Source organism: Anser cygnoides, chromosome 2, assembly GCF_040182565.1.
Source record: "Anser cygnoides isolate HZ-2024a breed goose chromosome 2, Taihu_goose_T2T_genome, whole genome shotgun sequence".
In the NCBI taxonomy this organism is placed as follows: domain Eukaryota; kingdom Metazoa; phylum Chordata; class Aves; order Anseriformes; family Anatidae; genus Anser; species Anser cygnoides.
Genome location: NC_089874.1, coordinates 19,371,611 through 19,394,642, shown reverse-complemented (window position 1 = coordinate 19,394,642; position 23,032 = coordinate 19,371,611). Strand labels below are relative to the sequence as shown.

Below are 23,032 nucleotides of genomic sequence, written 5' to 3'. Positions count from 1 at the left end.
GTATTTTAAATCTTGGTCCTATCAAAAAAAAATCAGTTGTTTATAAGCTGGTTTTCAAGTCTGTTTAATTGTATCTTATTTAATTACAAACCTGTTTAATTGTGCTTAGTATCATCTGCTGAATATAGCAAATATAGCTTCATACACACTATATAGTTCTACGTAATGTGTTCTGTATTTGGTTCATGAGGAAACCTGCATAATAAGGAAACCTGCTTTTGTTTTGAATGATACAACATTTGGCTCAAACTCCCAAAACACTGGCAATTACCAAGCGATGATAGTAACGGTGACTAGTTGGACAAGTTCCTGCTTGGTAGGTATCTGAAAGGGTTATGTATTTGTTAGACAGACTTCGTAGAGTAAAAGAAACTAGTGCTATTTTATTGTGTGAAGCCTCCAGTTTCTGAAGCTATTGGACATTTTTTTTTTTTTTGTACCAGAACACACACCACCTCATATTCAACTAGAAGAGCCATAAACACACAAACATCCCAAATATCCCTACTCACCTAGTCAAAATAAAACGTTTTCTTAAAGGCCCCCTCCAAGCCTCCTGGTCCTGTGTCTTGGACAACAGAATTGAGTTTCTGAGACAAATGTAAATTTGGAAATAAAAAAATTCTTCCTCCCCAGCCTCTAAAATCTCCTCCAATTGTACTCTAGGTGAGATAAAATAGTCACCTCCTTTACCACCAAGTGTAATAGATCCAAGTAACCATCCCTCTTCTCTTTAATTTCATGACTGTCTAGGCCTTCTGCATGGGGAAAAAATTTGATAAAGACAGACACTGAATTCACTTTCCAAAAACATACAGATTTTACCTCTTTTCTCATAGGCTCGGCAAAAAGCTAACTAGAACTAGGTAAAAGAAGATGGTTACTCAGAAGATGCGAAATACTGTGACATTCAACATATCGTTTTTCTTCATGGTTGTCCTTATTGCTATTATTTATCTATCACTGCACAGTTAACACTAGCTGAAAAACAATAGAGACAATTAAATGTTTCCAGGACCAAAATTGTCCTGTGGATCAAATCTGCCAGAACAATCACCATACTCATGATATCTCTAACTCAACCCAAAATAAACGTAGTTTGTACATACAGAATCAGGATGCTTTTCACAAAAAATTGTTCTTTATTAAATTTATGTGAATTGATGGTTAAAATGGAAAGCTCAGACTATTTTTGTAACCTTGGTATCTTTTTTTGTAATTACCTATAGAAGCCTGAACAATATCTTATTCTCCCCTATTCACTACTTAAATATAATATAGACTTTTATGTTCACATTGTGTTAGATGTCAGAATTTTGAAAAATAATCCCAGTTGAGTGACATATATTTCTCATAAAGATTATATCTGTGCTCACAAATCGGGTGTATAATTCTCCCTCCCCTGAAGTAATCTGATAATCCACCCACTGAGACTGAGGTATTAGGCTTAAAAGGAAGCAAGACCAGATAAACCATTATGGGTTGGACAACTGTACTGTTCCCTACTTTAGAATCCCATTCATTTCTCATTTACATCGCTGTGGTCTCCCCATTTATTTTGGTATTAGATGAATTAGGCTTATATTGGTCTTGTTACTCACTGGGGCAATGTTATTTCAGTTTACGTTCATGTTGCAAACACAATGATTTATTTTTTTAAATTACATTGGCTTTAAAACTAAATATGTCTTGCTTTACACAAATATTTGTTATTGCATGCATCTGACAACAAAAAATATAGAAGATATGAATATGTTAAACATTACAATCATATAAAATTCATTTAACTAATCATAATTCGTATTGTAGAAAAACAGGAAATTACATATATCTGTCTCTGTAGCAAGTCATTGTATGACATTGAGAAATTCTCTCTGAAACTATCTTCCATTATGCAAAGATAAATGTTGACTCTTGGATATATAGGAGTCTTATCTTATGCACAAAATTGTCAAAAATGCTGTCGTTATTTACTTCAGAACATGTTTAAAGGCATTTATGTTTAAAAAAAATACATACCAAAGTTGAAGGTGAACATAAACCAGCTTTGGATCCGTTCATACCTTTTGTATCATTTTCAATATAAACAGGGCAAACCATCTGTAAGTGAAATGCCACTCATATACTAAACATGTTTCAAGACAGTGTAGCTTAAGACATACAAGTGGTATGTAAGAAACCAATATTAATAAAAGATTTTGAAAAGGATGCATTTTGTTGACTCATGTTGAGTATGGAATTGCAATCAGTGTATAATCCTTCCCAAATCAGAGGAATATGTTTTAGCTTGACTGTAGCTGAATTGCAAATCTTTTACATGGAGAGTTGAATATATTTGCAACTAAATTTGATATATGAATATATTTGATATATTTCCTTTATCAGGAGAATATCAATGGAAAATAATATTTTAACCTAGCATTTTGTTTGAGCATTCATTATGTTAGAGATGATAAACTCAAAACATTTTCAATTTGACAAGTTCCATTCGTCTTTATTCTCCCTGAAATTCTTATTATGCTGTCAGAACAGCACAAAACGGGACAAAACTCATATGATTCTGTATGAAGGAAATAAAAATAATTCTGTTTAAGACCAACTGCCACACAATAAATGAATTTTAAACATTTACACCTCTTATTTCTGTTTTGCCCAAATCCTTTTCTTAAGGGATTTTCTTAAGGGATCTCCAAGGCCAGTGTATTGTATCTCTAGCTTGCAAGAAGATAATCTGACCCGAGTTAGGTACAATATGAAATTGTCCTAACCCAGGTCCATCCAAAGACTGAAGACCTTTCTGAAATATAAAAGATTTAAATTAAACCCAAAGGATTCTGAGTTACTGTTGTGTCTACTCCATTGGTCCAGAAAGCAAGAAGTCTGTGCTAGTCCTCTACCTTAATCTAGAATATATCTTCCCCCTATTAAACTTCCCTGGAAGTTTAATGGAGGATGAAAATTTCACTCTCAGGTGTTGTGCCACTTGCATAAGAGGAAGATGGATAGCTTTTAACTTCATTAAGACTTCCAGTGAGAGTGCCCGCAGGACAAGAAACAGGCCAAACCTTATAGTTCCTGATCCTTCTACCTGCTATCAGGTGGGTACAAGGGGCTACAGTCTTAGTCTGAATTCACAAAGTGACTAAAAATTTGACATTATGGTTCATTCATATGCTGCAGATGTATGCTATGTTAACCTAGTGATGTATTCCAGTATTTCAAGGTACTATATATATCAAGGTACTATTTACATGTTATTTGTACACACAAATTATGCACACAAGATTGCACTGCAGGCAGCTGAGTTAATCCAGCTTTGCCGATCTGCCTCTGTTAGATTTACCATTTTCACTATCAAATATGTTTGACGTTATGGTATCAGCTGGCTTTTATGTCTTGTTATATTAGAAAGGTCAGAACAACTAGCGATAAAAACCAAGCATTAAATAAAATAACCCAGTTGCTGTGTCTTTACTTACTGTTTCACCAAAAGATGTACGTTTAAGTGCTATTAACTGGTGTTGCAGGGTCTGTCTAAGAAACATCTCGTCCTTAATCGCATGTAGGCTGAAAGGATTTTAACATGAAATGAACTTATATTATGTTGTCATTCTTAAGAATTACAATACATAAAATTAAAAACATATTAAAATTGATCTTTTAAAGTAACAAAATAACTATAATGATGTAGAAATTTGATTGATATTGACTCCAGAGCTGGAAATAAAAGAGACTCTTAAATATAAATGGAGGATAGCAGTTATATAATAAATATGGATGGAGTATAGCCTCAAGCTACCTTGTACGATTGTTCATCATTGTGAATTCAATTTCAGAGCACTTTCACAAGCAGTGGCTTGTCCTAGGAGAGTCTTCCATTTAAAATAACATTGGAATCAGAAAGCTGTCCATATCTTGCATAGCCTAAAGTTCAACTTCTATTTCATAAATTTCAGCTGATCAAAAAACCCTGCAGCTGAGTTCCTCTTATTTAAGGAAAGCAAACAGTCTATAAATTACTACCCACTGCTGTGCCCAAATAAAATTTTGTATTCCCTCAGATTTTGAAAATGAGAAAGTTGATTTCACTAATAATGAGTGTTAAGTTTGACTTTTAACTCTCCTTACTAAATGCACTAACCTTTGCCTCTTCTTTGGCATATGTTCTAAAACTATTGTGTATGTCCTGTGTATATTATTTCTATAGGGTGTCAGGTATTAAATCTTCAATTCTGGTCATTCTACAGATGGTCATTCTTTGTAAAGAGTCCCTTGATATTTTATAATAAGGATGCAATGGTAAAATGCATTTTATCAATGAACATCAAGTATGCTTGTGAATATGGCATCTCTTTTGAGGTATGAATGTATGTTACTTTTCTAAGAAAAAAACATGCAGTTTGACAATGAATGAATTGACAAATACACTCTGGTTTTAATTTGCTTTCATGCTACTGAAAAGATTGTGCTAATCACAACATAGCAGAAAACAAAAATAAAAGGCCATATTAAAATGAAAAAAATTATATATAAAAAACATGTCAATAGTCTATTTCTTTAACAGGTATACACAGCTGTCATAAATAAATAATTTTACACAAGTACCACAAACACCATGGTACAGGAGTAGGTTGAGTAACAGAAAACAGTTCTCTCTAGCACAAGTTCAAAATAACCAGTTAGAGAAAATTTAGTTTTGTATCTTTTTCAGGCCTTAGGGGAAATAATTAAGCAAACACTATTGATCAGCAAAATTAGAACAAATAACCCATAAATGTTCGGCAAACCATGGGACACATATACATTAAAATACCATTAATATATTTCATTAAGTATATTCAATTAAATGTATGAGTAAAGTAACAGAATCTATGCAGTGGAAAAATCTATGGAGGGGTAGAATGCACCCTTTGAATTTAAACTACTGTCCTTTTCCTGTCTGTAAATTTACTAAAACTTTAACCACAGAGTGCTGATACTTTATCTAATCAATGAAAATTGCTACCTAATTTCTCAAGGTCCAGCTCATGAGGTAATTTGAACAGCTGTAATTTTTTTTCCTCTTTCTTTACAAAGAAAGGTATTAAACTGCTGAAACAAACCTTTTTAATTAAGGTAAGCTCAAAAAAAAGTATTGGTTGATAAGAATTTTCCTTAAGTAAGGGCATTTAGTTTGGATGGTTTGGATTATTTTCCCTGGTATTTGTCATGAAAGTACAACTAGCAAAATACAGTCTCTTTTGCTTCAAAATAACCACAGAGAGTTCAGCTTCAGTTAAGTAATAACCAGAAGATGACTCGACATGATAATCATATTTGGTCCTATATGACTCAAGTCTTTGATATTTATAAAGATTTTTTAAAAAGCTTGTATCATCAAAATAATAAATAAATACGAAAACCATTTTACATTAACTAGCATCTTTCACAACAATTATACCAGAATGCATAAAGATATCAGAAAGTCTGGAGTTCTGTGCCGTGTTTGTGTCTGGTTACAAAACCAGAGCTTCATGGGCATTTCAGCTACAGATAGTAAAGTTAAAAGAAGTAAAGGAAAACTTAAATGGATATAATTGTTAACAAAAATGAAAGAGAATTGACATTAAAAGGACTAATTAATCATATTTACATTCGATGTTCTCTAGAAATTCTTCATCCATCAGGATGCACAGGTATTGATGATATTCATAAAACACATAGAAGTTATTCTGGCCACAAGAGGGCTCACATATTTTTTATTTAAAATTTTAAAATATGAGTAGAATAAAATTATAATTTATGGCTATGTGAAGCTAAATTCATGAGAAAATAATTTGCACTTCTTTAATAAGTCATCAGAAAAAAATAAGCAAAAATAAAGATGTTCCTATAGACTATGTGTATCTCACCAGTAATTGGCTTTTTATCAAAAGTAATACATTTCTATGATACTACTACGATTAGCTATATATAAAATGACAAATACATCTCCTATTTAAGCAAGTAGTTTTAATGGTCTCTGTTAAAAAATCTGCTAGAACCAACCTATTTAGGTAACACAGTAAATACCCATTAAGATAGACCCGAGTAGATAACAATAATAGAAATTTGTTTTTCTACAGAGACTTGCATTATTACTAAGAACACTGATAACACTGTCATTATATTATCATTATATCAACATAACGTATTCTCACAATTTTTAGATGAGAGGATAACTTGGGGCCTAATTCAATGAATAATTAACAAGAAACTCTCCACTGACCTTAGAGGTATTGTATCAAACTGCACAAGCACAAAGTACAGTACAGTTTGATGTGCAATGGATGTACCTTCATTACAGTTCACCATTTGTAGGACAGGAATTACTGTATTTCCACACCTTTGAGCAATGTTGTGGAGATTAAAAAAAAAACAACAAAAGCAAAAAACAAAAAACAAAACCAACCAACCAACCAACCAAACAAACAAAAAAACAGCAAAAGAACTGTCCAAAATACAGTAGAATGTGCAGTTGGAGGCAAATTTTATACTCTAAAATATGGTATCAGTCCAGTTGGATTTGATACGAGCTTGAAATTCTGAAAAAAAAATCTCAGAAAGAATAAATATAGTGTTTACAAGGTTAGATAGATTCCTTCCGGACTCTCTAAATTTGAAATTAGTTTGTCTGATTCATCCCTAGAATAGTAGCAAAGATATCACCAAGAACTTCTTAAGGTCATCCAGCATCTGCTAGGGCTCTCATATTCTGCCATACTAGGCAACATACGCAAACTACTTTTGGCTACAAATCCTGCAGTTTCCACATCTTATCCCAAAGCTTTCAGACTCCAGTTCCTATGTTCTCAGTAGGGACTGAAAGCTCTGACAACTCTTGCTGGAAGTGAGACTACCGAGGTTTTCCACCCCAAGTGCTGTGGAGTTCAGTCCTAGTAAATCCTGCTTGTTTCTTCAGAGACTAAAAATCCTGAGTGGATGTCAATACATTGGATACACGCTACTAAATATTTTTCTGGATGGAGAAAATCACAGCCCAGAAAGATGCCACACAACTTGTTGACCACACTGATCAGTACTAGTGCCCTCCAGAGAGGACTTGTTACATTCATATGGGTCCATATTGGTCCCATGGGACACTACTGTGGATTTTAGATATTCTTAATCTGTAGTTTTCTACCTAAAATAGCACTGAACTACATCATGGCCTATGAAAATGGTGTCAAACAAATATGTTGCATACGTGCAGCCTGATGTTATGTGGGTGTATTTGAAAACTCAAGTGTTCTAGAGATAGAAGCAGGGGACTGCACAATGCTGAGTGAGCCAAACCTAGTGCCGTCTAATCTGTACTGCCTACAGGAAACAAACAAGCACCAGAACTGCTCTAGGGCTTTATCTTGATGAAGTGGTTGCTTTAATCCAACTGAGTGAAGCAGTAGACATACACTGAGGCTGACTGGGAACCAAGACCCAAGGAGTGATGTGGGTATCTGCACCATTAAAAATTCTTGGTCAGTGTAGATGTAGTCGTAGCACACCTGGCTGTTCAAGTGTTACCTACCCTAGAAGCACCATAAGGCTTTTCCAATTAACAGGATTTGTGCTAGAACCAGCTTTAGACTAAGGGAATTCATAGCTTTTCCAAGGTTTTCAACTTCAGTCACAACTTCATAGCAAATCAGGAAGCTATGTCGTGAGCAGTTATGCTGGAACCGTGTGACCCAGAAGCACAGTTCTCAACAGGTCTCCGTGACTGAGCAGCGCTCCATGGGACCCTTAGTGTTCACTGGCTGGAAGTTCATTACATTTGACAATGAGAAAATTTGTGAGTTTCAGCAAATCAGCATGTTTCAGCCCAAATACTTCAGAGTGCAAAGAAGGAAGATGAAGATTGTAGAGAGGCTGGATATAGCAAAGAAGACCATCTGAGTAAAAGTGTATGTTTTAAAGAAAACTGCAACTGCATGAAAAAACAGATTAAAGCACTGTTATTCTGGGATAGAGAAAAGGAAGTGACAGAAAAGTATGAAACAAGGGAGATGAAAAAGATTGCTGGGAAAAAGGAGCATTAGGAAAGAAGACACAGAGAAACAAATTGGGTAATGAACCAGAGTATTAACAGCTTAAAATCTCATTCAAGCCTGCCAGAGAAGGCAGGCTTAAAGAAACATGTAGTCTAAAAGCATGAACACCAGTTCAATTTTTAAAAATGTTGAGTACTATTAACAAAATCATGCAAAATTACCTGTCTGAAGTGTTTATGGTTGTTACAAGCAGGTGAACAAAATTATTGCAGTTATTTATTTTCAATTTTTAGACTTAGCTATTATGTCCTCAGATGTTAATGACTAGGTAACTGAACAATATATTTAACTACTTTCATTTTCATGAATATAATTTGCAAAGTCTATAGACCTTTTTTTATAAATGTGATCGATGGAGTTATAATACTAAACCTGTTTTGTAGAATCTGGAATTTCTTTTTCCATATCATATTACATTGCTCAACTTCCTTTCTAAGATAGAAGAAAGCATAAAAAGAAGTAGTTAAATGTAGGGGCTTCTTAAATGTCTTCAAAGCCCATCTTAAAAATATTGGCTACTACCTTGCTGTGGTTTGCCTTTCTTGACCTTTATATTTCTTCAGTTTCTCATTTTCTGCAGTCAGGGTCTTTTCAGCAGCTTGCTGCTCAGGTGCTACGCATGTTATCTAAATGTAAGTAAAACACTGTTTATTTTCTTAGTCAACTTTGTAAAAAACAAATACAAAGTTTTGCTCATATGCAGTGCTGTTCTTGGGACAAGTTTTCCTATTTTGGGCTGTTTGATATTTCCAGTACTCCATTAAAAAAAAAAAAAAGGGTCTTATAACCTAAATTCACAGTCGGCTCATTTTTTCATTTGTTTCTAAGGGCTGTGACAAGCAATATTTTGGCAACTGTAACAAAAACAGCACTGTGGGTATATAAATGCAATCTTGTCCTCCATTTATGTGTCTGAACCTCATCTTAACTGCTATCAGTGGTAAAATTACTGTTGCCTTAAATGGAGGAGTATTCAAGACCTATCACTACAAATTTTCCATAGCAAAACCAGCAGCGTGTGGAAATACACGGTCAAGAAATTAGAACGAAGAATTGAACTCTTGATTCTTAGACCTAACCCTGATTTTCATGATTGTGTCTATTCTGGGCCCAGGAATAATTCCTAATCTTTGGTGTTGTGTGGATGTTCTGACTCAAATCAGTCCCACATCAAGGGTAAGAGCAAGGAAAAACCAGGTGCATGGATTTAGAAGGAAGCTATGGTCAATTTCCAGTCTGGGTGACTGGATGGAAGTATTTATGAGGGTGCCAATAGAGCGCCCCCATCACTCAGCTTAGGCACAGTCTGTGTGACCTTGGATCTTTACTCTCCTTTCTGGGATTCTGATTTCTATTTCCTTAAATGTCATGAGAAATTCTATGAGGTCCTGGGATAAAGCTGCTACATAAATGTCTACTCATAGCATTACTTTAACACTAAAAGGTAAAAGAAGCAGTAGTTCTGTGACATCCACAGACTTTAAAAAGGGTCAGTGTGTATATACATAGATGTAAAAATAAATAATATATAGACGATCATATTAGCTTGTAATAATTAAAAGATCATCTTGTCAGTAAGTTCATTCTTTTGTTTTGTAAGGTATTTGTAAAGGAGGCTGAGGGGAGACCTCATCACTCTCTACAACTACCTGAAAGGAGATTGCAGAAAGGAGGGTGTTGGTCTCTTTTTTCAAGTAAGAAGCAACAGGACACAAAGAAACAGTCTCAAGTTGCACCAGGGGAGGTTTAGATTGGATATTAGGAAGAATTTCTTCATAGAAAGGGAGCTAAAGCATTGCACAGGGAAGTGGCAGAGTGGTAGAGAGGGGTGGGGACCCCTGAAGGTATTTAACAGACATGTGGACATAGCACTAAGGGAAATGGTTTGGTGATGGGACTCAGTAGGTCAGGCTATGGTTGGACTCGATGAGCTTGAATGTCTTTTCCAACCTAAGTGATTCATAGAATGGTTTGGGTTGGAAGGGACCCTTAAAGATCATCTAATTCCAACCCCCCTGCTGCTTCTTCACACCTCACACAAATAAATATTCTGTCTTCCAAGAGAGACATTTAATCTCTGTTATATTTCCAGGGTTCTCCATACAGGCATACTGGACATGGATCTGGTAAATCAAATACATTATACACCTGTCTGCTTGAACAGAAAATTCAAACTGTCAGTATTGTTTTGTATTAATCCTATCCAGATCAAATCATCATTTTGTTTTTTCAGCTGCAGATACATTCCACTTTCTTTCAAATACACATGCTGGTAGCTATGTGGCCAGTTCAGAGGTGTAAACACCAGAATTAAAGAATAGATAGCACTGCAGAGTTATCAGGCCTTTTTAAATAAAGGAAAGTCATTTTTATCTACATACTATGAAAAAAAATCAAATGAAATTAATTGTAAATATTAATTATTACTAAATGACTGCAAAAACAATCACGTGATCAAACTCTCCTTTCTCACATTGTTTTTACACTGGTGTGACGTCCCGGATTTGTGGCAATATAGCTGGGCAAATGGAGAGTTTGTAAAAATAGAAACAGGCCCATTGTAACTATACATAAAATAGCAAACCAGGCAATCATTGTGCAAAGGAGCTCTAAAGTCACAAGCTTATTTTTTTTTTTTCCTTCTGATTCTTTTTAAAGATCAGAGCTCCTTGAAATACAAGGCAAAGAGGCTCCTGTAACCCTTACTGATCCCCTCACTTACTGCTGGGACATGTCAGGGTAGAAGGGACCACATCTAATGACTTCCCCTAATCTGAAGATTCCTAGCTCTAGGAGTGATCCCCTGAGGAAGCAGTGGCACTGAACTCCTGTTCAGGATGGCAGTCAAAAAGAAATGAATGAGAGTTGCACCTGTGCTTCCTTATTTTACGTCAAACTTTAAAAGTAATGCTAACAGTAGCTACTTTTTAGGCTTCAACTTGTTCAATTTTAAATGTGTGAATTCCCTTCCATTGTATTTTTCCAACTCACTCTTTTTCCTCATTGCAAACCATTACCCTGTTTCTCATTAGATCACTTCAACCCCAACTATGTTTTGATATTCTATTTTTTTTTTTTTTAGTTTCTTTCTCTGAAATCTGTGTATCTGTCAAAACTATGCTCTTCCTCTCTGAAAAGAAGAGCAAAGCTCTTTGCAAATATGGAAAGCAACCATAAACTGGATGAAAAATCATCTTCTGAAGGTGAGACTCCAGCTCCATTTCAAGAGCATATCCAACTGATCGAACCATATTCCTAACACAGAAGGAGTCTTAATATCTTGATCAGAAAAGTTCTTGCTATTTAAACTGTATTTCTTATCCTTCAGTTTTAAAACCTAAGGGTTAGTTAAGATTGTATTCAGATTTATATATAAAATAGCTAAGAAACACTAAACATTATAGGCATGTTCCAACCACTTGGAATACTAGTGCATTTTCATTTTTGCTTTTCAAAATTGGGAATGTATCATTTTAGGTATTTATTGTTGTCAGTCATTCAACTCATTGCAGACTGACTGAAGCTAATGAAACAAATTTCTGCCCCCTATTCATCTACCCAATGAAACATGGGTGAAGGGCTGAGAAACTATTGCTTTCTTCCTTCCATTAGATTTAACTTCTCATGTGCCTTCATTTGTTTTACATTAATGTTGTTCATAGTAGGAGACCCATAAGCCTACTGACTAATCTCCACTGTGAGCCTGAGCTCTCGACAACTACCCTTGGTACATATGCATGGTCTTTGGGCTGCCTCAACACATGGCCATCTGTCATGATTGCATGGAGCCTCTCCACAACTGGGTCGGACCCTTGCCTGAGGGCATTAGGGTCCAGACAATGCTGGTATAGATGAACAGTTTGGTTAACACTACAAGGGCCATCTGTTCTACAGGAAATCCTTTCTCTGTGTCATTAATGAAGTATTTGTAGCACATAACTATATATTTATTTACTTATGTAAGCTTTTATGTAATAGGAATTATGACGGCATGTTATTTGGAACCAAATAGAACAACTGGCAAAAATACCTGATTTTATTACATACATCAAGTCTACCTGATACACCTGTTAATAGAGATGAAAACCAACCATATATTTAGCAGAGGAAGTAATTAATTAGCTATGGTTTCAGCATGGTTATAACACCTCACTACCTCAGGCAATGTAAAAGAACTGAACTTGATCTAAACATTGCCTCCTGAAAATCAAAATATGAATCCTATTGAACAAGGATTCCAAAATTTAACTTTGGTAGGGAAATTCTGCTCTTCTGTAGCATGAGTTAGTATATAACATATTATTATTATTATGATGATAATAATCATATTTCAGGAAAGACATTTCACATATTTCTGTATGTAATCAAATACGTAATTAATCTCTAGCAAATTAAGCATAGACAGAATTTAATAACTGAAGTTTTTCATGCTCACTATGCTTTCCATCCACTGTTCAAATAGACTCAGCTTTCAGACACTGGAAATGCAACTTCTTCATTAGGAAAAAATACATCTAGGAAGGAGCACTTGGCAATTTTGGTCAAACGTCTCCTTACTGCCAATCTCATTTTCATCTTTAAAGGTGAAAGTTTGAAATATAACATATACTACTTAGAACAAAAATCCATTCATATTACCAGAAAGTATTTCACCCTGGGCAAGACTCCTAATTGCCTGAACGGTTCTAAACGTGAACACTGTTGACTGAACAGCTAAAAAGGCCCAGCTGGAGAGGGATGAACATTCATGGGTGTATAGACCTGCTCATGGGGCTTGACAGATTTTCACTTTCTACCTAATGTAGAGGAGTGTTCTAAATATCAGACACAGTGACCTGGGAATCTTCCATTTTGGGGAATTTCAAGAGTCTTCTTTCTTCTTGCATAAATTATGAAATTACAATTACTTCAGCCACTGTAAAAAATAAAATTAAAAAAAAATCTAGAAGTTGTACGTATGTATGTACTAGCCAAAGGTTACCGCCCTCTTTTTGGATGTACTTACAGCTTCCGCTGCTTGCAATACAAGTGGCATCAAAATGGTTTTATAAATTTCTGTTAAGATCTTATGGAAAATTAATTCCTTTTAGTTTAGTTAAGTTCAAAAAAAAAAAAAAAAAGGCAAACTTGAGTGAACCTCAATACTATCAACAGAACAGATTTCAACACTAATAATTATAATGCTATTGTAAGACTTTGCAATAACATTGAGTAAACCTTGAAGAATATAAATACTGAGGAAGAAAACCATTTGGTCTGTATTAAATACTAGGATTTAAGGGATGAATTTAGGGAAGATAGAGAACAGAATGAACCCAAGAAATGGAATTAAAAATAAAAGTAATGAAGCTATGAAACAGATTTCAGGAGAACTGTGGCAATCCTCTTTGACACTCTTTCTGCTCTACTATTATATCCTTCTCACCATTACATTACTTAAATATGAATTATTTGCTCTAAATGGATGAAATAACGAAAAAATATTCAGTAAGATAAACCTCCTCATTGATGGGACTAGCTAGAATGATGTACTTTTCCATTTCCATAGTCTGTTTTCCTACTAAATACTATTTCTTCTTGTATCTACCTCTTATTTTGTCAACAGTGCAGTATGCAGTCATCTGCTGCCACTGAAACCGAGTATAAGCAGATATCTTATTATTTTCAGTATCTTCATTCATAACAAAATGGATTTTCCAGTGTAAATACAATCCCCATCTAGATACATAAAAATTTCTAAGGCGAATGCAGGTGTCCCCTGCTCTACCTACAAAACAAAATTACACAACCAAATTCGCTACAATATAAACACTGAGCAAAATATCAGCTAACACCATATGTGTACTTAATAGTAATTGAATAGTAATTTAACTTTATTGACTGTACTGTTGTGTGCTCCTTCAAACCCACATTCAAAAAATTAAAAAACCCTATACAGCAGAAACGTACCGATATCATTTACTGTTCTATTCATTAACAGTAGATTATACCTTTAAAACACTTAAGGCCATGTCAAAGTCTATGTGGTTTCTGAGAGGCACCATCCTCCCAGAGCTGTAGAGTTATGGGCAGGATGCCAGGTTAGGCCTGGACATCCACAGAGTGGCCCTTGGGATGGCCATTGAAGAGTAGTCAGGTCTGGGCGTTTATCCTCTTACTTCAGAGATTGAAGGGGATAAACGTGCTTTGCTCTTTTTTTTTTTTTTTTTTTAAAAGGGTGTGTGGAGGAGTGGAGGAGGAATGTTCATGTACTCTCTTGTAGGATCAATATTGATCAATATCAATACCAAACAATACAGGTTTAATAATTTTTAATTCACCAAGTCAAAATCCTACTGTCTTTGATATGTTTTAAAGCACAATAGCAATTATGAAGGGTTCTGGACACCAGAAAGAACAACTGTATGAGTAGTAGAAAACCATAATAGAATTATGATTATTATGGATGGTATACCCTTAGACATTCAGCTAATAGGGGAAAAGAAAAGAGAAAGATTGTGAAACAGCAGCACCAGATTGGTCAAAAAATAGCCTATGACCAAGGATAATAAATGGTAGAACAGGAGAATCAATAATTAAAAGGAATACAGAAAAATGTAAGCAGTGTTTCAAACTCCTCAAAACATTTCTAACAGGAGAAAAAACAGGATAGGTCATTTTAAAGGTTAAACTATAATCGAGATCTCCTTCAGTTCCTCAGGTACTCCTGACATGTTTCTAACAGGAAAATTCACAAAATACTAAAAGAAGCAAGAGGAAAAAAGAGCATTTGCAACCACAAAAAATATACCTAATAAAATACTGAAGAAACTGAAATTGTCATTTTATCAAAGTGTACTGGGATAAAAGATGATATCTGAAGAATGATTCATGCACAAATGTTAAGTGCTATTTTTCAGTATAAGTTGGAATTTTCTTTTAACTTTTCAGTTTCATATCTTTCCTTCCCTGCAACTGCCCATATTACCTGTAGCTTAAAGCTCTAGTCTTCAAACAGAGCAGCCCAACACTCAGAAAGGTTTGCTGGAAAGTCGAAGCATAAGCATGTAGAAACATCTAGACTTTTTGAGCATGGAAATGTTGTAAGTATTGCCTACAGTTCATCATCCCCTCACCTCTCAACATCACAGCTGTATCAACCAAGTTTCTCATGAAGATCTGTTTTTTCAAACCCTGTGTAATCTTTAGGGGGTAGGATATGCATGACCAGGGAAAATTCTATAGCAAGACTGTTCTCATAGTATCTAAGGATCTTTTCTGGTGGGCTTTGGACAAAAATCTCCTCGTGCTTGACAAGGAAATTGTCCTTAAAATGAAAAATGTTTTGTAGATAGTACAGAGGCTGAATTTCTGTTGGAATTTTATGTTATTGCTATTGAGATTGAAATTCCATGTTGTTGCTGTGAAGATTTTACTGTATGATTAAATTTTTAGGGCAAGTAGAGATCTGGGTACATTTCAAACCAGTACTTAAATGATACCAAATGCACTACATATGGGTAGAAAGTAAATTCTTTAGTAAAGGATATTCCTCTATGCTTATAACATTTGAGATGTAACTCAGTAACAAACAGATAATTACTAATGGTATACCATTTTTTGTTTTAAGACAATCAAATATCACTTTCAAATATGACACGTTTCAACTAATCTAGATGTTCAGTTAATCTCAACATATAGCTTGTTCTCAACACATGCTGCAGATTTCCAAATCTAACTCTAATTAATAGGATATGTCAAATAACTGTTGAAGGAAATCCAACTTCAAAAAGTGAGGCTGATTAACACATTGATTTAGATATTAACTTCTAAGCGTCATGAGTTCTTTTTATTTATTTATTTATTTATTTATTCTCCTATTATTTAAACTTTTAGGAAGATCAGAGCTATCAATAATCCTTTACTCAAAGGCATTGTGAAACTTCAATCTAACTTTAGGGATAATAAAACATTAAAAAATCCTTCTTTTTTATAATGGTTCTCTATGTTTATTCTGATATAAAAATATTTTGCAAAAGTTAAAGAATGTCCTCAAATATATATACATTTTCAGTCAAATATTTTTCTAAAATACATACAATATAACTCATAGCAAAAGAGAAATCCAAACCGTTCAACTTTCCTCAGACTTTTGGTGAATGACAGGATGTGGTACTACATACAGATGATAAATTATATTCTTATTTGATTATAATCACATCCATAAAACTCATGGTAGAGTGATGGTTTAAATAACTCAAACAACTAACTCTAATAGATTCACAGTGCTAACCATTCTTACAAAGGAGCAAAGTACAAGTTTTAAAGGAAAACCTTCAAATGTTAAAAGATTTCTCCGTATTACTCTCACATGTTCTTATACTTAAAGGATTCCAAATCTGGCAAGTGAGTAGAAGGACTTACAAGAACAGGCTGTCTTTGGAAATTGAGGACAACTTATATAAAGCAGACCACACTTTCTCTCTCTCTCTGTAAATCCAAGAAGTGTTTTTGATCATTCATGAAAAAATGAGATCATAAATGGAAAATAACTCCTTTAACATCAATAGTAATATAAAGACATATATTTTACTTATAAAATCATTGAGGCCATTGCCACAGGAATCCCCTCCCATGCCATTTCAAATGAAACTAGAGTCTCATAAAGGACAAATTAATTCCCTAAATGAACTGCTTTGTGGAGTTAATATATTTATTTGACCATGGGCATATTTTAAAGTGTTTGGATGGTGGATGACAATAGGCTTTTCAAAACTACACTAAGCTTTAAAGCCATTCAAAAAAATTAGTTATGTAGTCACGAATATTTTATTTGCAGACTCTCTCCAATCTTTCCTTTCATCTCAAGATAATTCAATGATTTCTTAATATCTTTGAGCAGCCTTTCAGTACTGACATATATTCATATGTACATATACACATAAACACACGCATACACATATGCATACACATACACATACACATACATTTACTATATATATATAGGATGCATATGTTATTGTTGCTTGAAGACTGGGACAAATTAAGTGCATACATTTGCAATAATAACCAACCATACCTCACGACAAGTATAAAAATGTGGATAAACTACAGGATCTTTGTGACAGGTTATCTCAGCTGATTCTCAAGAGCCTCTCAGCACTATTTAGACCCTACCAAGGATTTTCCTGTTAGCTAGTAACTCAGGTGAGAGCTTTAACCAAATGCCCTAGCAGCATTTTAAACTCTGCTTCTATTTCTACAGTTCCTTCAGGATCACATCCTACTTAGTAAATCTTGATGAAGTAAAGGAAATATTTTTCTTGTGGATGAACTTGATTCTCAGCTTAAGAAACTAAGAAATAAAAGTTTATTCAATACATGGAGTATCTTTTAAAAACTTGCAGTGCTGTGCAGCACAGTAACCTGTTGGTCTTCTGCAATACTATGGCATGTACATAAGGTAGACTTTGTGCTGCTTTTGGTCTTCAAATATGTAGGTATTTCGTCAAACAGCATCCCAGTTTTCTGTCTCTGCTTCTTGTATTTTTGTAGACAAAATGCCTGTGGACAAAACTAGGATTTGGGGTCTAGTGTTATAAATGGTGATCAGTATTTTTAGCTACTTAGGCAGTAAAACGGTAACAAAAGGATTTCTTCCAGCAGATTCTTACCTTGTAAATAGAACTGATTTCAGATGGACAAATCTTGAGCTAGGCTTAGTGACTAATTATAGCTGTCAAACATCATGACCTGTAATCTGCCATGTTCACTCTATCTAGATTAAAATGCAAGAAACAGCCAGGAACATTTAAATTCAAAGGGGCAGTGAGTGGAGGATAAGGACCAAGCCTAGGGGTGTTGTTATTTAACTCCATTTAGATACAATGGAAAAAAAGAGTAAAAGAGTGAAGTTGTAATGAGAGTAGAGTCTTACCAGTACAGTTTAACAGAATTATTTAATTACTCAGCTGAAACACAAATATGGATTTTAGAGAAAAGAGTGGAAAAACTAGATTAAGACAAATAAAATAGAGGTATAACACAAGCAGAACACTTTGCAATATTAGCTAAAAAAAATCTGTTTGTATTTTACTTAAAAAAGATAATTGCATACTTCTTTCTGTGCCACAAACAAGGCATCTTGCAGTTTTGTCTCAGTGTTATCTCTCTTCTCCTTCTGCTGCTAAAATGAACCACCAGGAAATATGAACAAAATTATATGCATAAACTTTTGGAAAAAGTCTAATATCAACTCTTTGTTATAATTTATTAAAAATATTAAAATTAGAATACAAGAAGTATTCTCTAAATAGGATATTCAAAAGGCAAGTGACTTTTTGCAGATACAAATTTAATTGTGTTACCACTTTTGATCTATGGCAGTGAAAAACTATTTTTCAGTTCACAGATGGGGGACATGATAATTGGAGAGAAAAACACTTTTTCTTCGAAAACTCTGTTGGATATGAACTGGGACTGTTAACAACATCAGAAAGTGACAGCAACTCTTGGCTTGCACTGAGTTGTAACAAAGCCAGTAATTTCTGTGTTACTGCTCAACATTGATCATAAATTTGTATTACTCAAATGAGAGGAAAGCAGAAATATTGTTTACAAAAAATGAACCCCCCAAATATTGAGAGAATCATGAAAGCGGGCAAGAGGGGAAAAACATTTAAATCAACATTTTCCCCTAAGATTTATTCCAGAATTTTACTATTGATTCAAATTTGTGTACTTCTTTATTGATTTTGTTTTGTAATTGTTCATCTAACATTATTATATTTTCCAGGATTCAAGCTATTAGGAAATATCATTTTATATCACTTTCTAACATTTCAATTTCTTGTAATGAAGTCAAAATATGCAGAACTACAAGAATTGCTTTTAAAATTGCTAGTACTTAGAGATCTTCTGAGAGTGTAAATGCTCTATTCCAGTCATATGTCATGGGATTTATATTTTCAGGATTTATATATTCCAACCTTACTTACAAATTACTTTTTACACTCAGTGCTCATTTCTCTTCCTCTTGAGCACTATTGACTCTGAGGGTGTTTTTATTCTCTTGCTTGTCCATCTTTCATTTCCACATTTGTATGCACCCAGAGTATCAACAAGAAGTCTCAACGAGCAAAGCGTGTAAGGGCTCACGGAATCTACTTCTTCCCTTGCTGATTCCCAGAGGATAAGAATTCCACTTTATTTCCATGTTATTTCACATTCACTGTGCACATTACTGCTCTAACTTGTCTAACTTACTGCATTACTGCTATATTTCATGCTGATTTGTTTGATAATATGCAATGAAAAGATAAGGCCACAAGAAGTTGCATTTTAAATAAATGCAAGGAGGTACTGCAGGGTAGTCAAGGCATCTTCATCTCATTTCATAAGGGACCATGATGCATGCTTTCTGTGTCTTTATTTTGGGGCACTACAGGACCTTAGAACCAGCACAGTATGTATGTCCTAGATATTTGCTAACTGTGTGCCTGACTACAGAGAGAATTAGGAGGACAGGGACTAGTGAGGTCAAATCTCGCTCAACAGCCTTGGCAAAGGTTGGACAGCTACGTACTCATTTGTTTTGAACTCAGACTATTTCTAACCTAGAAAGGTTTTCCCAGTTCATTCAATAAGATCCCCTTTGATGAAGCATTTCTAGGTAAAAGTTGGAACTACCTCTGGGGTGGGAATAAACAGAATTGTATATCTAAGAATCAATATTGATTCATTTTTCAAAATAATTTTATTTTGAGAACTTATTTTTGCCCTGATTTATTTTTTCTAATCTCTGGATTTTTTCATACATTAAGATTATATCCAACCTCACTACCTAAGCTTTGGTGTAAAAGGTTCCAAAGGGATTTCTAGAACTATCACAACTCAATTTGTACTTCACTTAAAATTATTTTTAAAACAAGTAAAATCACTTAAAATGATTTTTCTAGGTACCTCAGTTACTATTTGAGATCCAGAAGTCTGTCTGAGTTCTTCTCATGTTACATATCAGTTCAGAAACATGCTATAAAGCCAAATCAATTCTCAGTTATATCATCTAACAACAATGCCTTCAGCTGCTTTTGATAAATATGCAGATTTACAAATCCACAAATCAGACCGCAGTACTTCATCAGCATTCTCTACTGGCACATTCCTATCCAAAAAGATTTTTCTAGAAAGAGCAGAGTGTATACCCTGACTTAATAGACTAAATTTAGACAGTCAGACTTTAAAATCTTTCATTCATCACTTCCTAATTCCAATAGAATCCCACTTACATTTTCAGGTTAGAGACATTTTCCTTAAATGTCATGAGAATTATAAACTATTTTCATTATGAAGATGCTGATTAAAATTTATTTAATAGGCTATTTATTTTATATATTTTTTACCCTCTTCAACTGATTTGAAAGACCTGTTCTATAACACTATATTTTGTTTTTCTCTAATTTTAAAAAATGCAGTACTACAAAACTTACCCAGACTCACTGAAACTGAAAATTGAGTAAGGACTGCAGGACTGGCCCCCCTACTAAAAAAGCCCAAGACACATGGTGTTGAGATTAACAAAACAAAGTAAGTAAAGCAGCTATGACTTGGCACAAAGTTTGACAAGCTGCAGAAAAGCAAATGTTTAAATAACTGAAGTGGTACTGATTTTCTATTCACAACCTTTTCTCTCCTAAACAGTATCATATTCTTTTCCAGCACATTTAGATTGCAAGTCAAGCTGTGTTTTATTTTTTATTATAATAAACCCAGTCAGTTTACTGTAACAAAGACATACTAGTGGTGATCAGTGTGAAAGCCAGTACGAAATCAGGCTAGGAAAAAAAAAAAGTCCAATGGTAAAATAAAGGACCAGCCGTCTGGAAAGTTCCTGAATCATGTAAAAAGAAAATAAAAGGCTGTGTTCTTATGAGACTAATGCAGAATACAAAAATATTTTAAGACAAAACTCTGTATCTTTGCCTATAATGTTTGTTAACAGCAGCAGCAAATCTTTCTAAATAATGTTGCATTTAAATATTTTCCAAGTCCTCCTAAAAAAAATCATGTTTTTTAAAAAATAGTTTTAGTATTGTTGTTTATCTGTTCTTCTCAAAATACCACATGCACAAAATAAAACTCTAACATATTTTTGCTATGTTTTATCACTTGAAAAACAATTTCCTGACCCCCCCCCCCCCCCCCCCCCCCAAAAAAAAAGTATATTAAATCTATGGGGTATTAAAGGGTTTTTGTATATTTTATCAGATTTTCAGTAAATGATGGTTTACCAAAAATACTATATATGTAAATATCTTACCATATTTTTAGCTAATAGCCTTCCATTTTCAAGTTCTGCCTTCATTTGTTCTTTAATTTCAATCAACTAGAATATAAACACATGAGAATTAGTGTTGGATTTCATATTATAAACAGGCATAGTTCTCTAAAATTTCTTTCTAGATACAGTCTCCCTGATCAAGTGACTACATGCGGACAAGCATTTTTATATTATAACTGGTCGCAGATGGGGAGCTGGACTTACAGCTGGATACTTTTATGGTAGGATTTAATAATGCCACGAGTCACACATAGAAAGTTCTTTTGATGTAAGCAAAATAGAGTGTGATGTCACATGAGGTAGGAAGACAGCAAAAACATTAGAAACAGACTTCATTGACTTAAACTCTCAGAAATGTGGCTAACGGTCAATGAGTTGTGGCAACTTGTTACAGTCATACAGCAGTGGCAGTGGCAATCCTTCTGTTACATATTTGTGTAACGATCAGCAGACATCTGTATAACCTGCAGTGAATTCTAACAGGTCCTTGTAAAATACACTTTGCCAGTCAAATTATACATTTAACCTCACCGAGGACAAAGGACTGTGCCTAAAGAACAATTTAAGAAGGACTTTGAAAACGAGCCTTCACAAGTTCCAGGATCAAGCTTGGTTAAACAGTTACACTGCATGGCAAAGCGTCCTTAGGTTCTGCTGGTTTTGAGCTGTCAGAGCTACTGTCACTTGGGACTTGCAAGTTAAACATCTATATTTCTCAGCATCACGAAGAACAGAGTTTGTTACTTGCTGAATTTGCATTTAGAACATATTTAAAAGGGGACAATGTTGAGTACAACACTGTCATTCATTTTCTTTCATAAAAATGGAGAAACGCTCCCCTTCAGCATAATAACCTAGAAGCTGGAATGCTCAGCCACAAATCAGGGCAGCCTACATTGTATGCCTCTGGGAGTTTTATGGGGCTTGATTACAATATCCCAAGTCATGGAAAAGTAGCTTAACTACCACTCTATGATGAGAATAAGCCACCAGTTCTGTTCAAGCTGTGCCATTGGACTCAAAGAATATGAAATTCATGAGACTAGATACAGAATACTCATGCATGAGCTTCATAACATAGCAAAGCTGTGACTGCATGAGAAAGGGAGAACATTGTGTTTTGACTTACTAGATCATTTATGAATTTTACATTAGATTACGAACTACGAGGAAAAAAAACACCAAAGAAACAAAACAACAAACCCCCACTATGCACACACACACAAAACCCAAACAAAGGTACTCAGCAGTAATCCAAAGAACAAATCTACAGAAAAGTTCCTTCCTCTATGCTGAGTACCCTCGCCTGTCGTCTAGAGATTACGGCTCTTCTGTGCTTGCTCTTCCTGCACCCAGCTTTGAGGTGAATATTTTCCAGACAGAACACAGTGTAAACTAGCAGTTAAATCACTGGCATATAGAACTACGTGTTCAAATGTCCTCAAGTTCACCAGAACCCTAGGCAAGTGCTCTAGTCCTTATGAGAAACTCAGTGCTTGCCATCACTTAGGAAGGTTTGAGAGAAATCAGAGAGGCAGCTGCCCACAGGTAGGGCACAGCCTGGCTGCTTGGGCACAGGAAGAAGTTTCAGGCTCCAAGTCCCACCTACAAGACATTGGTCAGTATTTTCTAGTTAGTCATTTAA

General features: G+C 34.6%; 1 protein-coding gene across 1 annotated transcript in view; it reads right to left on the bottom strand.

Moving 5' to 3' along the window:
- Window positions 1-960: 960 nt before the first annotated feature.
- Window positions 961-23,032, bottom strand: part of C2H10orf67 (chromosome 2 C10orf67 homolog) — a gene marked incomplete at its 5' end in the record, with an annotated part of 37,634 nt that continues 15,562 nt past the window's right edge. The window contains 6 exons of the mRNA XM_066991008.1: window positions 961-981; window positions 2,020-2,100; window positions 3,480-3,567; window positions 8,442-8,501; window positions 8,592-8,695; window positions 21,367-21,432. Coding sequence (XP_066847109.1) covers window positions 961-981; window positions 2,020-2,100; window positions 3,480-3,567; window positions 8,442-8,501; window positions 8,592-8,695; window positions 21,367-21,432 — 420 coding nt within the window. The remainder of the gene's footprint in view (window positions 982-2,019; window positions 2,101-3,479; window positions 3,568-8,441; window positions 8,502-8,591; window positions 8,696-21,366; window positions 21,433-23,032) is intronic.